Source organism: Quercus suber, unplaced genomic scaffold (assembly GCF_002906115.3).
Source record: "Quercus suber isolate HL8 unplaced genomic scaffold, Cork oak 2.0 scaffold_25, whole genome shotgun sequence".
Classification (NCBI taxonomy): Eukaryota; Viridiplantae; Streptophyta; class Magnoliopsida; order Fagales; family Fagaceae; genus Quercus; species Quercus suber.
In genome coordinates, this window is record NW_027069490.1 from 1,983,030 (window position 1) to 1,995,410 (window position 12,381).

At 36.4% G+C, this 12,381-nt stretch overlaps 1 protein-coding gene across 3 annotated transcripts; it reads left to right on the forward strand.

Annotated features, from left to right (window-relative positions):
- The first annotated feature begins 7,143 nt into the window (after positions 1–7,143).
- On the forward strand, positions 7,144–9,788 carry LOC112034127 (uncharacterized protein At5g39865). Of its 3 annotated transcripts, none has more exons than XM_065767278.1 (2): positions 7,144–8,369; positions 9,678–9,788. In XM_065767278.1, exon 1 carries the CDS (start codon positions 7,407–7,409, stop codon positions 8,340–8,342), a length of 936 nt encoding a protein of 311 aa, XP_065623350.1. In that variant the 5' UTR covers positions 7,144–7,406; the 3' UTR covers positions 8,343–8,369; positions 9,678–9,788. The 3 variants fall into 3 exon arrangements, with proteins under 3 accessions (XP_065623350.1, XP_065623344.1, XP_023922682.1); XM_065767272.1 differs by lacking the exon at positions 9,678–9,788 and adding an exon at positions 8,822–9,133 and having other exon boundaries at positions 7,145–8,369; XM_024066914.2 differs by lacking the exon at positions 9,678–9,788 and adding an exon at positions 8,837–9,133 and having other exon boundaries at positions 7,145–8,369.
- Positions 9,789–12,381: the final 2,593 nt, after the last annotated feature.

Genomic DNA, 12,381 nt, shown 5'->3' on the forward strand with positions numbered 1-12,381 from the left:
TAAAGCAGTTTTTTCTGCATCTCTTGGCTCTATTTGAATATGGTTATATCCACTGAATCCATCCATAAAGGAGAACATGGCATTCCCCGCTATAGAGTCTATTAGCAGGTCCATGTTGGGCAACGGGAATTCGTCCTTAGGGCAGACTCGGTTGAGGTTTCTAAAGTCTATGCAGCATCTTATCTGCCCATTTTTCTTCTTTACTAGCATGATATTGGACAGCCATCATGGGTGCTAGATGGGTTTAATGAAACTAGCAGCTAATAACTTTTGCACTTCCATTACTATTTGTTTTACTATTTCGGTATGAAACACTCTAGCAGGCTAAGCCACTGGCTTAGCCTCGGGATCTACATTGAGCATGTGCACTACCAATCTTGGATCTAGCCTAGGCATCTCGATGTAATCCCATGCAAAAACATCCCTGAACTGTTTCAACAATAGTATCAGCTCTGACTTTTTCTCTCTTAACAGTTTTGAACTTATCGAAATGGGTCTTGGCTTCTATGGTTTGGTGCCTAAATCAACTTCCTCTAATTTCTCTTCTGTTGTTACTTGTGTATCGTTTTGTGCTATAACTTCCTCTTCTTTTTTCGTTTTGCTTTCTTCTCCTGAATTTTCCTAGGCTACACAGCACACCAAAATTTTATGCTGTGACCTTTGTTTGGGACTCCCTTGCGCATCGCAGGTGGGCCGCGCACACCTTCATAACTTGTAGACTATTCTGCCATCAGGGGTCCAAACCTTGACGTATCGTGGTACATTACTTGACTCCAAAGCAAGTGCTTCTTTCCTCTTCTTTCTTCACATTAGCAACCTTCTCAAATCAGGCTATGGGTTAACTTGAATATCCTCCTATCTAGGGACGAAGGTGCCTTATGGTTTGGACACTGAGCTTTCATTAGATGGCGCCCATTCATCATAAAACATGGTTTCTAATAGATGAGCTTCTGCTTGTTTGAAGGTGATGAGTTTGCCGCTATTCATATCATTATGCCGTTCAACTTTCCTTTCACACATTGATGGTAGGTGGACGAGACCAATCGATGTTTATGCAAACATGACATTCCTAATAATATGTGGTATGTGACTTCTGTCTTCAATACATGGAAGCGAGCCAGGAAGGTTATTGGTCCCACTTTCAACCATAACTGGATGTGTCTTGCGGTATATTCACATTTTCCCTCAAATCCTGTTACCTCCATTGGGTATCCTTGTATTTTCCCTTCTGAAATTCATGCTGCTTGTAGTGTGCCAAGCGGAATGAGGTTTACTGAAGTGCCAATATCGACCGAGGTCCTTTTGATGGGGATTTGATTTATGGATGCCACCAGGTAGAGAGGTCTCCTATGATCTAAATACTCTACTTCCATTTCTTCGTCACTAAAAGTGATCTCATTGGTGTCTTGTAAGAAGGCTTTGTCAGCTCTGGTTTCCGCTAACAAGTATTTTACTCCTACCCCTAAAGCAATGCTCACCAGAGCCTCTATGGCAATTTTCCATTCATTGACTGTGAGTTCTAACTGATCAAACAGGTTCTTGAACTTAGAGCTTTTCTGCAACATGGTAATTGCTGCAACAGGCAGGGCTGGCCTTTCTTCTTCGTCTTTTCTTGGAACCACGTAAATAACAATTGTTACTACTCCTTTTCCATTGTGGTTTGGGAGTGGGTTTCTTTGGATTCTTGGCTGAGAAAACTCGACAGTTCCTTCTTTGATTCTACGACGCACTATTCTACGAAGCGCCTAGCATTATGCGGTAGGGTGTTGCACATAATTGTGCAGACGGCAGAAACGCAGGTCTCTTCGCTCTTTTTCGGTAGGTTCCCTGGAAACTTGGTTGGGCTTGAAGACCTCGTCTACAATCCATTTATATAAGAGTACATCTAGCTCCTTCATTGTACATGGCAGTGGCAAAGGGGTCTCGTACTCCCTCCCATCCAATTTTCTCTTCATTTCACCAATAGATACTGCCATGGCTTGCGAAGTGGACCTCCATTCTTTTGGCCTGTCAGAGCTTGGCCTCATTGATTAGGTACTCTTTTTGGCTTTCTGCAGTAACTGTGCGAATTGGGAGATTTCCAAGTTCTCCAAAACAGCTCTGTATTCCATAATCATGTTGCCTATTCACATTTCCACCGATGTCTTTTCTTCACAATGATCATAGCAGTCAAGAGGTATGTCTCTAAATCTCTTGATGTGTTCCATCAAGTCTTTGCTGCTCCTTTGCTTGATCTCTTGCAAAGTTGCAAGCGTTACTGTCTTTTCTCCATAAAAGTACTTAGTGCAAAACACGTCTACCATGTCGTCCCATGTTGGGATTGACCCTAGCTTCAAACCGATGTACCAAGCGTACGCGCGGTCACATAGGGATTTAGAGAATTCCCAAAGGCACAAGTCCTTGTTAGCCGTGTAAGGACTAAGGGTATCAATTAACTTGCTCACATACTCAATAGCACATCCCCTTCTGCCATCGTATTATGCGAAAGTTTGCAATTCATATCTCTCAGGATACAGCTTACTGAGTATTCTTAGGTGATAAGGAGGCCTTCATGCATAAAATCTTTCCTTAGGTGCTTCGGCCCTTTCCTGCTCTAGAAGCGTTGCAACTTCGGCCATGGTAATGAAATGCTGCTTTGCATTCTATGGACCACCCCCTACAGGGTTTTCTTCCTTATCTGCCGCATACTTTGGGTCATGCTGGCTTCCTTTTCTTTCGTCTTGTCCAACTTCATTTGAATCTCCTCCATTATCTACTGCTAGGAATGCTGCACAGATTGCAGCACTTCGACAAAAAAGTTGGCATTATCAGCAGGAACTCTTTGTTGCTACTGTAGTCCAACCCCCACTCCGTTAACACCTTTCGCCTTGTTGGGCTAGTGCCGGTGGGGCATTGCTGATCATGACTCTACCTACGAAGGTACAGCGCATGTTCTGCGTCGTTTTTGATCTTGGGGGCATAACTTGCAAGGGCTTTATCTGCTTTCCTTGTCTTTTTCCCAACTTCCCAGCGGAGTCGCCAATTTAAATATGGTGGGCCTTTATATGTACTGGGCTAGGCTGTTCCCACCGCACTACAACCAAATGATTTTGGGGTAGGAAAGTTAGGACTGGCTTAATTGAAACTCACCTTAAGCCAGCTTGTGCACAAGTTGGAACCTTGGTAGGAATCTTAATGAAGTCATAAGCCCATGGCAGAATACAGTGTCACAAAAATGTTATAGTAGGAGAAACATAATACAACAAGATAGCTAAAATATTTTAACTAAAGTGCTTACTGCTGATCAAAGATAATATTTAAATAATTTTGCAAAGGAAAACATGATAATATAAGTATTGCAGGAATGGATTAGTAACAAGAAAGATAATGTTAGTACTTTAACAATCGTAATAAAAGAAGGAAGGGGGTTAGTCTACTAAACTTGGCTCCTTGACAAATTTAAGTCCAAGAAGTGAGCCAGTCTCCAATGTGGGTAATCTCACGGGGGAATCTTATCATAGAAGTTACCTACTTTCGAAAATGGACCTAAGTGGTTTAATTTTAGATTCTTAACTTGCTAGAGAGCAGGCTATTGAGAGGGAGATAAGTGGGTAGCCTATCGGTGCATGCTTTCCATTCCTCACACTCTTGTTTTGCTTCTTCTCGGTTATCTCATTTTCTTTGTTTATCTTCTATGTTTTCTTTGTTTTATATTTCTATGTTTTTTTTTTTCTCCTATTTCTCCTTGTTGTTGTTTATTGTGCACGGCTAAGGCCTTTTTATACTGTGTACCGTGATGAGATTTACCATTTTACCCCTCAACTACTTTTGGCCTTTTGTGGGTGTCCTTCTCGGACTGCCCACTGGTTTGCTGGTTGCCTAGCCACCACCACTACCCTGTGTTGGCCGCACCATTCTTCATTCTTAGACAAAAGTAGATTTGTCTTGTTTTCTTGCTTCCCGTGGCACTCCCATCTGGATAAGGGCTGTGTTTCTCTCTTACTAACTCCTATAGCATGCATCTAGTGATTCCAGCTCATCATTACCTCTTTTGGGAGGTATGTCATCCCAGCAGGACATTTTCCCGAAAAGAGCTTGAGCAAGAACCCCAGGATAGGCTTCCCTCTTCTCCCTACCGCAAGACCATACATTTTCATACCTCTAACCCATGGACCATCGCCCCTGTATTGGCTGGGTATAAGTGGGTGGTGCCTAAGCCTTGTGCGTGTCCATTCCCATATGAGTCCATTGCTTGTCTGGTGTTCACGTGTTTATCATTGCTGCGAGTTTGACTGGTCCTACTACTTGTTCTGCTGCTTGTTTAACTCTTTGTGGCGTGGATGAGTCATTGGGTCTTCGTTCTTTGCATCTCGTTTCTTCTTTGGGTTGGGTATTGCTTGGGTATGAGCTTTTTCTCCTTTAGTTCAGCTCCTGTCTCCTTTCACTTTCTAGTTTGTTTGCTAACTGGTACTCTTGCCATGCCACTGCATTGTTTCTGCCATGATATAGTTTAATTTGTGTTTGTTGGGCTCCCTCTAGGCCTGCCATGCCAATTTCATGAGCTACTCCTTCCTCTAGTCCATATTGCCCAGTATTCTTACTAGGTCAGTCCATATAACATCTTGGGATTCCTCAGCCCATTTTATTCCTTGGGCATTCTCGGCTCGTTTCATTCCTTGGGGCATCCTTGGCCCATTTCTTTCTTTCATACTTCTTACATTCCCATGGGTTTTTGCTAAAACTTTTGGGCTTCTCGGGTCCAATTACCACATCCTTTACTTTTGGGTTTATTGGCCTTCGAACCAATCTCATTTACTAATTCCTTTCTTGGGGCTCCTCTGGCCCGTCTTTGCTTTTCTTTCTACTTCTTATGATTCTCATGGGCTTACTACTTCATTCTTTGGGGCTTTCTTGGCCTACTTGCTTGCTTTGGAGCCACTTTGTTATTTTGTGAGCTCGTAGACCATTATTCTTGCCATTTAGGCTTCAATGGTTTTTTTTACTTTACTACTTTTTCTTTCTTCACTTTTTTTTTTTACTTTTTATATTCTTGGGATTCTTCTATCATTGGGCCCTTTTGCTAAAATGAGAATCAACAGAGAACAATATCACTTGGTCAAGACAGGTTGGACTTGATTCATCATAATCTAGGTTGAATGAACGTACATCTAGGCTATGGTTTGACTTTCTAAACAATTTATTTTGATGTTATTTCATTCTATCAGCTTAAATCAACTTAAAGGATGAAATTCTCGAAGATTACATAAGAAAATTTAAGCAATGTAAATTTGGGTTTTTTTTGGGGTCAAAGTTGGAATATTTTACAAAAATCTAAGGTGAACAAAATATGATATCAAAATTAGGTATTGATGACATACATTTTTCAATTGAAAGCCCAAGTTTCTTCTTCTTCTTTCCAACTCTCATTGACTTGGAAAAAATCATGGGGGGAAGAGATTAGAAGGTAATTGTTCCTTTAACATTATAGGAGGAGTTGAACTAGAAGTCCTCAAAAAAAGAGACATTTTCCCTAATATCATAAATAATAGGAGCTAAGCTATAGTCTAGTGCCAATAGGGTCGATAACATTAGAGGCGTCTCCTATTGGGTTTTGTGGAGCCTAGTTATGTTTGATCTAGATTATGACTCGACCCAAAACTAAAGTGTTACGGTTTTTAATGGGATTTTTTTTCCTGAGGTTTAGTCTATGAAGCAAAGGCTTGGGCCAACACCCTCTAGAAAATTTTTTGGCCCATTTTTTAGCCCATCATGAATCCTATACACGTGATAGAAAAATTGTTGTTTGGAGAGTAGGGTTTTGGGGGTGGAGAGAAAACTATACTACCACATCTTGTATTTTTCCATGATAATAGTGAAATTCCTGCAACTTTGTGGATGTAGGCAAATTGTCAAACCATATAAATATTGTCTTGTGTGATTTTTTTTTTTTTTTATGCATATTTTTTTTCTTTTTCTATTTTGCATGTCACAGATCTGAGAATTTCGTGTATATTCGCTACATCTCCAAAATAATGGTAGAGAAGCCAAAATCCATGGCTTTCAAGACAGCAAGCAAAGCAACTTGAGCCTAAGCCCAAACGGGTTCACTAGGAGGTAGGAAGATCAAAAGCAGTTCAAGCATGGAGAACATTAATTGACCTTGTTCATGATGATCAAAATTAACAAAATGTTAACTTATTTAATGTAGAATACAGTCTATATTAAATTTATAGTAATTCTAATTTCTCTTATGTATAATGTCTGATTTGGAAAATTTTCATAACATCAATTGAAAATAGAAAAGAATGGATAGAATATACTTCAATTATTATTTGTTTGAGTTACTTTTATTTTAGATAGATAAGATAGAGTTCAATCTATGAGATCTACTCTATGATGATTACTTTTTATTAGTAGACCAATATGCCAATTGGTTTTTGGCATAAGCGGGGTTTGAGCTCAAATCTTTTTTTTTTTTTTTTTTGATATTTCGATAGGTACAATGGGGGAAGGGGAATTTAAATCTTGGAGGTCATGGACATGTCTAAAGGTGCCAACCACAAAGGTTACAAGACTTTTAGCACTAGAAAATATCTTATTAGACGGCAAAAGATTTTATCAGTTAAGTTAACTGAAATTTACGGACATAATTTGAATTTAAAATACCATTAACAATAACCTAATCACAAAAATGTGGACCCATCTTTGACATGCCATAAATTGTAATTTGTACATTTCAATTCAAAACTAATGCATGCCCAAAAAAAGAAAAAAGAAAGAGGATTAAGGTTAAGAATGACATCATTTGTTTAAAAAAAAACTGTTAAAGGTTCACAAGAGAGAAAATAAAATTGATAATTGTCATACGTAAATATGAAAATAATACACCATTACTTACTTCCTATAATTTTATAAAATTTATGGGTGAAATTGGGCACATTTAAGATATTTCCATAAAAAAAAAAAAAAAAAAACTCCCCAATGAATTTCACCGTTCTATAACCGTAAGTATGAGCCCAAGACCAACAAAACCCAACCGGCCCAAGACCATCAAGGATATTCGTCTCAAAACGTGTCTTCGAGTCTTCATTTATTCAATATCATCTCACCAAATTTTGAATTATAAATTTTAGCGCTCAAAGCTCGTGCACTCCAGCGCCTACACTTTACACCTACACAGTTGCCGAAAGCACAACATTCAAGATTTCAAAAAAAATTGAATGCAACAAAAAAGAAACCACACTGCTCATTATTTTATTACTAACTTTCCCAAAAAATCAATAGTCCCAAAAGTGTTTCCCTGTATCTCAACCTTTTGTCCTTATTCTTTCTCTAACTTTCTCACTCCATTTTCCTTTTTTTAGATTTTTCAAAATCAGAAACAGAGACACAGAGGGAGTTTCATCTTTCATCAAATCAACAAAATCATGGGTTGTGTGTCTTCCAATCTGCTCAACCATGATGAAGAGTTCACCCAACTCGGCAGTTCATCGCTGAGTCAACACATTGTTTCTCTCACTTCCACCACCTATGGCCTCCTCACTCTTGACCCACCGCCACAAAACTCAAACCCCACCACTCCTCCTCCGCCCACAACCCCACCCACTCGTTTCACCCTCTCCGAGCCCAAGTCCCTATGGTCCGAACCCAGGTCTCTCTGGTCTGAACCCAAGTTCCAGCCTGCTGACGTCATCAACTCGTGGGAACTCATGGCTGGCCTCGACAACCACAACAACTCCGAGAGTTTCCGCTTCTTCAAAAACCTTAATAACTACAAAGAAAACTCAAACCCCAACAAGCCTAATACTAACTCAAACGACCACGTTTTTGTTCTCGACAAGTTCGAGAAACTATGTCCACCAAACGGAGAAAACAAAGTGGTTCTCTACACGACGACGTTGCGGGGCGTACGGAAGACCTTCGAGCAATGCAATGCTGTGAGGGCAGTGTTACAGAGTTTAGGAGTGTTGTTTGCGGAGCGAGATATATCGATGGATCGTGGGTTCAGAGAAGAGCTGAGAGAACTAATGAAAGGGAAAGAAATGGTGCCTCCGAGGGTTTTTGTGAAGGGGAGGTATGTGGGTGGGTGTGATGAGGTGTTGAAAATGGTGGAGGAAGGTTTGGTTGGTGAGATTTTTAATGGTTTGCCTAAGAAAAGAGGTGGATTTGGGGTTGGTGGGGTTAGTAGTGTGTGTGAGGGTTGTGGGGATGTGAGATTTTTGCCTTGTTTTAGGTGTAGTGGGAGTTGTAAGATGGTTATGGTGGTGAAAGAAGAGGTGGGTCGAAGAGTAGAGAGGACTGTAGTGGTGAGGTGCTCTGATTGTAATGAGAATGGCTTGGTTCTATGCCCTATTTGCAGCTGATTCATCAGCTTAATTGGGTCTCGTAGGGTAAGAATATTTTCCTATTTAGTGTTGATGTATGTATTGTTGATGAGAGTCTGTGTCATGGTTAAGATTTTATTTTCAGTATCTAACAGTGTATATGGCATCATGTCATTTAAAGTTTTATATGATGTGATATTACATTCACTTTTGGATTCTATATTTAATCTGAACTATGAAATGGATGTATTTGAAATTATAAGGATCTGTTTTTATGATATCATATGGAATAATGGGAAATTAAGCATAATTGTGAACAGGGAAAGAGGCTGGGCTGCTTATTTTGTGCTGTTTAGTTATAACCATGTTAAACTTTAATATGGCTGGTCAAATTACAATGTTCCGAGCTGAATATAATTGATTGGCAATTATAAAGTTATGCATATGGAGAAGAATTTGGAATTGGATGATTTGCATTGTAGTAATATATGTTTACTTGCTGCTAAGATTATCCGTAGACATGTTTTTCCTAGGATGATATTATGGTGCATATGGAGAAAACTGTGGGTACTGGCTGGCCTTGTTGGTGTTTCAGACAGAGAAAGATGGGAGTTTTAAAACTTAGTATCCATCATAATCCTGCCGTAGATCTCATATAGAGAGTAGTAGTGAGCTCAATCCTCTTTCAGAAGGTGATTTTGATGCACCAACAGGAGAAAGTCATCTTTCTGAAAAGGCTATATTTGTAATTGTACTCTCCACAATTGTGAAGCTATTTGCTTCAATATGTATCAAAATTTTATAAGCAAACTCTTGCTTTAAGGAAACAATGCATAGTATAAGCTGATAGAGAATGAATTTTGGATTGATTTCTCAACATAGTCGGACAGCTTTCTACTCACACTGTAGAAAGAATCTGTCGTACCATAAGCAATTAAGCATTTAAAGAGGAAAAGATCTTTTTTATGGTATGATATGAAATAATGAAAATTAAGCACAATTGTAAATTGGGAATGATGCTGGACTGTTTATGTATGCTATTATATTGTTAAACTTTAGTTTATGGTAAAATCTCTTGTTGTTGAATAAGAGATATAGGGTTTGATTATCACCAATTAATGTTTTGATTTGATGATGAAAAGTAATTATTAGGAGCAAATGTCATGAAATTCTAAAAAAAAGAAAAGAATAGCTGATGGTTTGAATTGCATTTTATATGGCTGGTCAAATTACAAAACTTTGAGCTGTATAGAATTGATTAATTGGCATGTATAAACATATGCATATGGAGAAGAATTTGGAATTGGATGGTTTATTCCAGTACAATATGATTGTTAAGATTATCCATAGACATATTTGTCCTCCAATCATAAGGTGAAGAACAATGCTTTTGGAGCTTATGTTTGAAATGATAATCTTGTATGCAGTTTGTGCAATGGTTTATACTATACAAAGGTACCATTGTATGTATCCTTGGAGATAGTCCATTTTACAGCTAAGTTTTTATTTTTTGAATCTTTACGTGGTGTTATGTCATTTGAAATTAGAAGTGATGTGATATTAAATGCAATTTTAAATTTGTAATATTTAGAGTCTGTTTGGAATTCGTTTATTTTATTGAAACTGAAATTATTATTATTTTTTTTTTCTCTAAAAGTAATGTAGATAAAAATAAAAGTTAGTTAAAATAGTACAATAGAACTCATGAATAATACCAAAAGGTATAGTGAGACTTATGAATAGTAGTAAAAATAAGTTGAATAGTTAAATAAGTTGGCAAAATTAATTTTTGCCAAACGAACACTTAATATGCGTTTGGATAGTGTTTGCGTCTAGCGTTTCACGTTTTTTTATTTTTTTATTTTTTAGACGCGATTTAGTGGTTTTAGTGGGTCTTATGCATTGTTCACGTTACTTACAAATATCTTTTTTTCAACAAAATTTTCATTAAAATTGGGTTTTACAGTACTATTCACACATTTAAAAATTATTTTGTTACAATGTTTTTAGTTTTTAGCAAAATAAACGATATCTAAATAGACCCTTAGTATGAACCATGAAATTAATTTATTAAAATAATGGGAAATAAAGCATACTTGTAGACAGGGGAGGAGGTTTGTTACAATGTTTTTAATTTTCAGTAAAATAAACGGTATCCAAACGGACTCTTAGTATGAATCATGAAATTGATCTATTGAAATAATGGGAAATAAAGCATACTTGTAGACAGGGGAGGAGGCTGGATTGTTTGTGTGTTGCTTAGTTATAACTTACAACTACAGTTGACCGTCTAAATTCCATTTTATATGGCTATTCAAATTACAATATATTTTCTCAAAAAAAAAAAATTTATAATATATTATGAGTTATAGTTAGCTCAACTAATAAGTCTTAGATGGTTGAATAAGAAATTTAAAGTTCAATTCTTGCTTATACAAAAAATTGATTGATGTTTTAGTCTGATGATAAAGAGCTATTATTAGGAGCAGACGTCATAGATTGAAACTTTCTCAAAAAAAAAAAAAAAAACACAATATATTGAGTTGTATATAATTGAGTGGCAAAAATAAAGTTGGAATTAATTAATTTGTAAAGCAGCAAATATAATTGCTGTTAATGTTAAGAATTTAGCCCAATTCCTAGATGAGATATGACGCTAAAGAAAAACAATTATATAAAATAATATTTACGGGGTTTGACAATGTACCTAACTTTACAAAGATGCATTGATTTTGCTATTATCAAATCAAATACAATATCTTCACAAGTTCATATCTAACTTGAGATCCACACCAAATACAATAATATCTCTCTAGAAATAATATAAACTCACCTGAAATCTTCATTCACACTATGAATACAACAACTACATGTGGTTCTAGATTTCTAGAGAAAAACCGTAAATTAATCTTCTTTTTGTGTATATTTCCAGCTAAAGAAAATCTCCCTGTCTTTACTGCATCACACATACACTTGTCTTCTGTTCTTTCTGTTCTTTTTTGATAAGCTTGTCTTCTGTTCTTTTCCGTGCAACTAACTCTCTCTAGCTTTTTCAAGTTTCAACGGCACTAACAGCTTCTCTCTTGGCTGTTTTCTATTTTATGCGGTACAAACACTTCTTATCTATACTATTATTTAAGGAGATTTTTCTATTTAAATTTCTCAATTTTTATATCCAAAATACCCTTAAATTCATCTGTTTCTATGACTTAAATTATAGGGGTAGACATGTACAATTATTAATTTAAAAACTCCTAATTTTTAGCTAAATTAAAAAAAAAAAATTCTCCCACTTCCCCATTTCTCTCTCATGTTAGTTTTCCTTTTTTTTTTTTTTTTTTTTTTAAAAACTCCTAATTTTTAGCTAAATTAAAAAAAAAAAATTCTCCCACTTCCCCATTTCTCTCTCATGTTAGTTTTCCTTTTTTTTTTTTTTTTTTGGATAACTTTCCTCTTTTTATTTTGATTGAACGTTTTCAACCTTTTTAATTAACAAAATCATTTTCCCCCCTTTTTTAACTGATTAGATTTATCATGTTTCACTCCTAAAAAATTGCTTTTAATTTGCCAACCACGTTTTCCACTTATACAATTACTAAACTCAATTTTTCTTTTCGTTTTACAACAAATTGTAAACCAAATTCATTGTAAAATACATTTTTCATTAGTTCCTTTTTAGTTTCTTCACAATTTACACTTTCTCCGCTAGCCACTATTGATAAGTTAGTATGTAACTATATTGCAAAATAACTATATTCATTAGTTCCTTTTAAGTTTCTTCTCTAACAAATTTTTTATATAAAACTAGCCTCTGAGCACGCGCTCAGAGGCTCTTTTTATTTTTTTGGTAAAGATTAATAATTTGCATCTATTATAATTTGAGATTGATACATTTTTCAATCACCAAAAAAAAAAAAAAAAAATTAGGCGTGTGATGAAGAATTATTTCACCACACGTAATATTCATCACACCCCTAGGTGTTTTTATGTGATTGAAAAATGTAGCAATCTCAAATTATAATAAATGTAAATTATTAATTTTTACCCAAAAAATAGAAAGAGCCTCTGACCATATTAG

What these genes read in the sequence shown, in the direction of transcription:
- LOC112034127 (XM_065767278.1), top strand. Translation starts at nt 7,407, where the DNA reads ATGGGTTGTGTGTCTTCCAATCTGCTCAACCATGATGAAGAGTTCACC.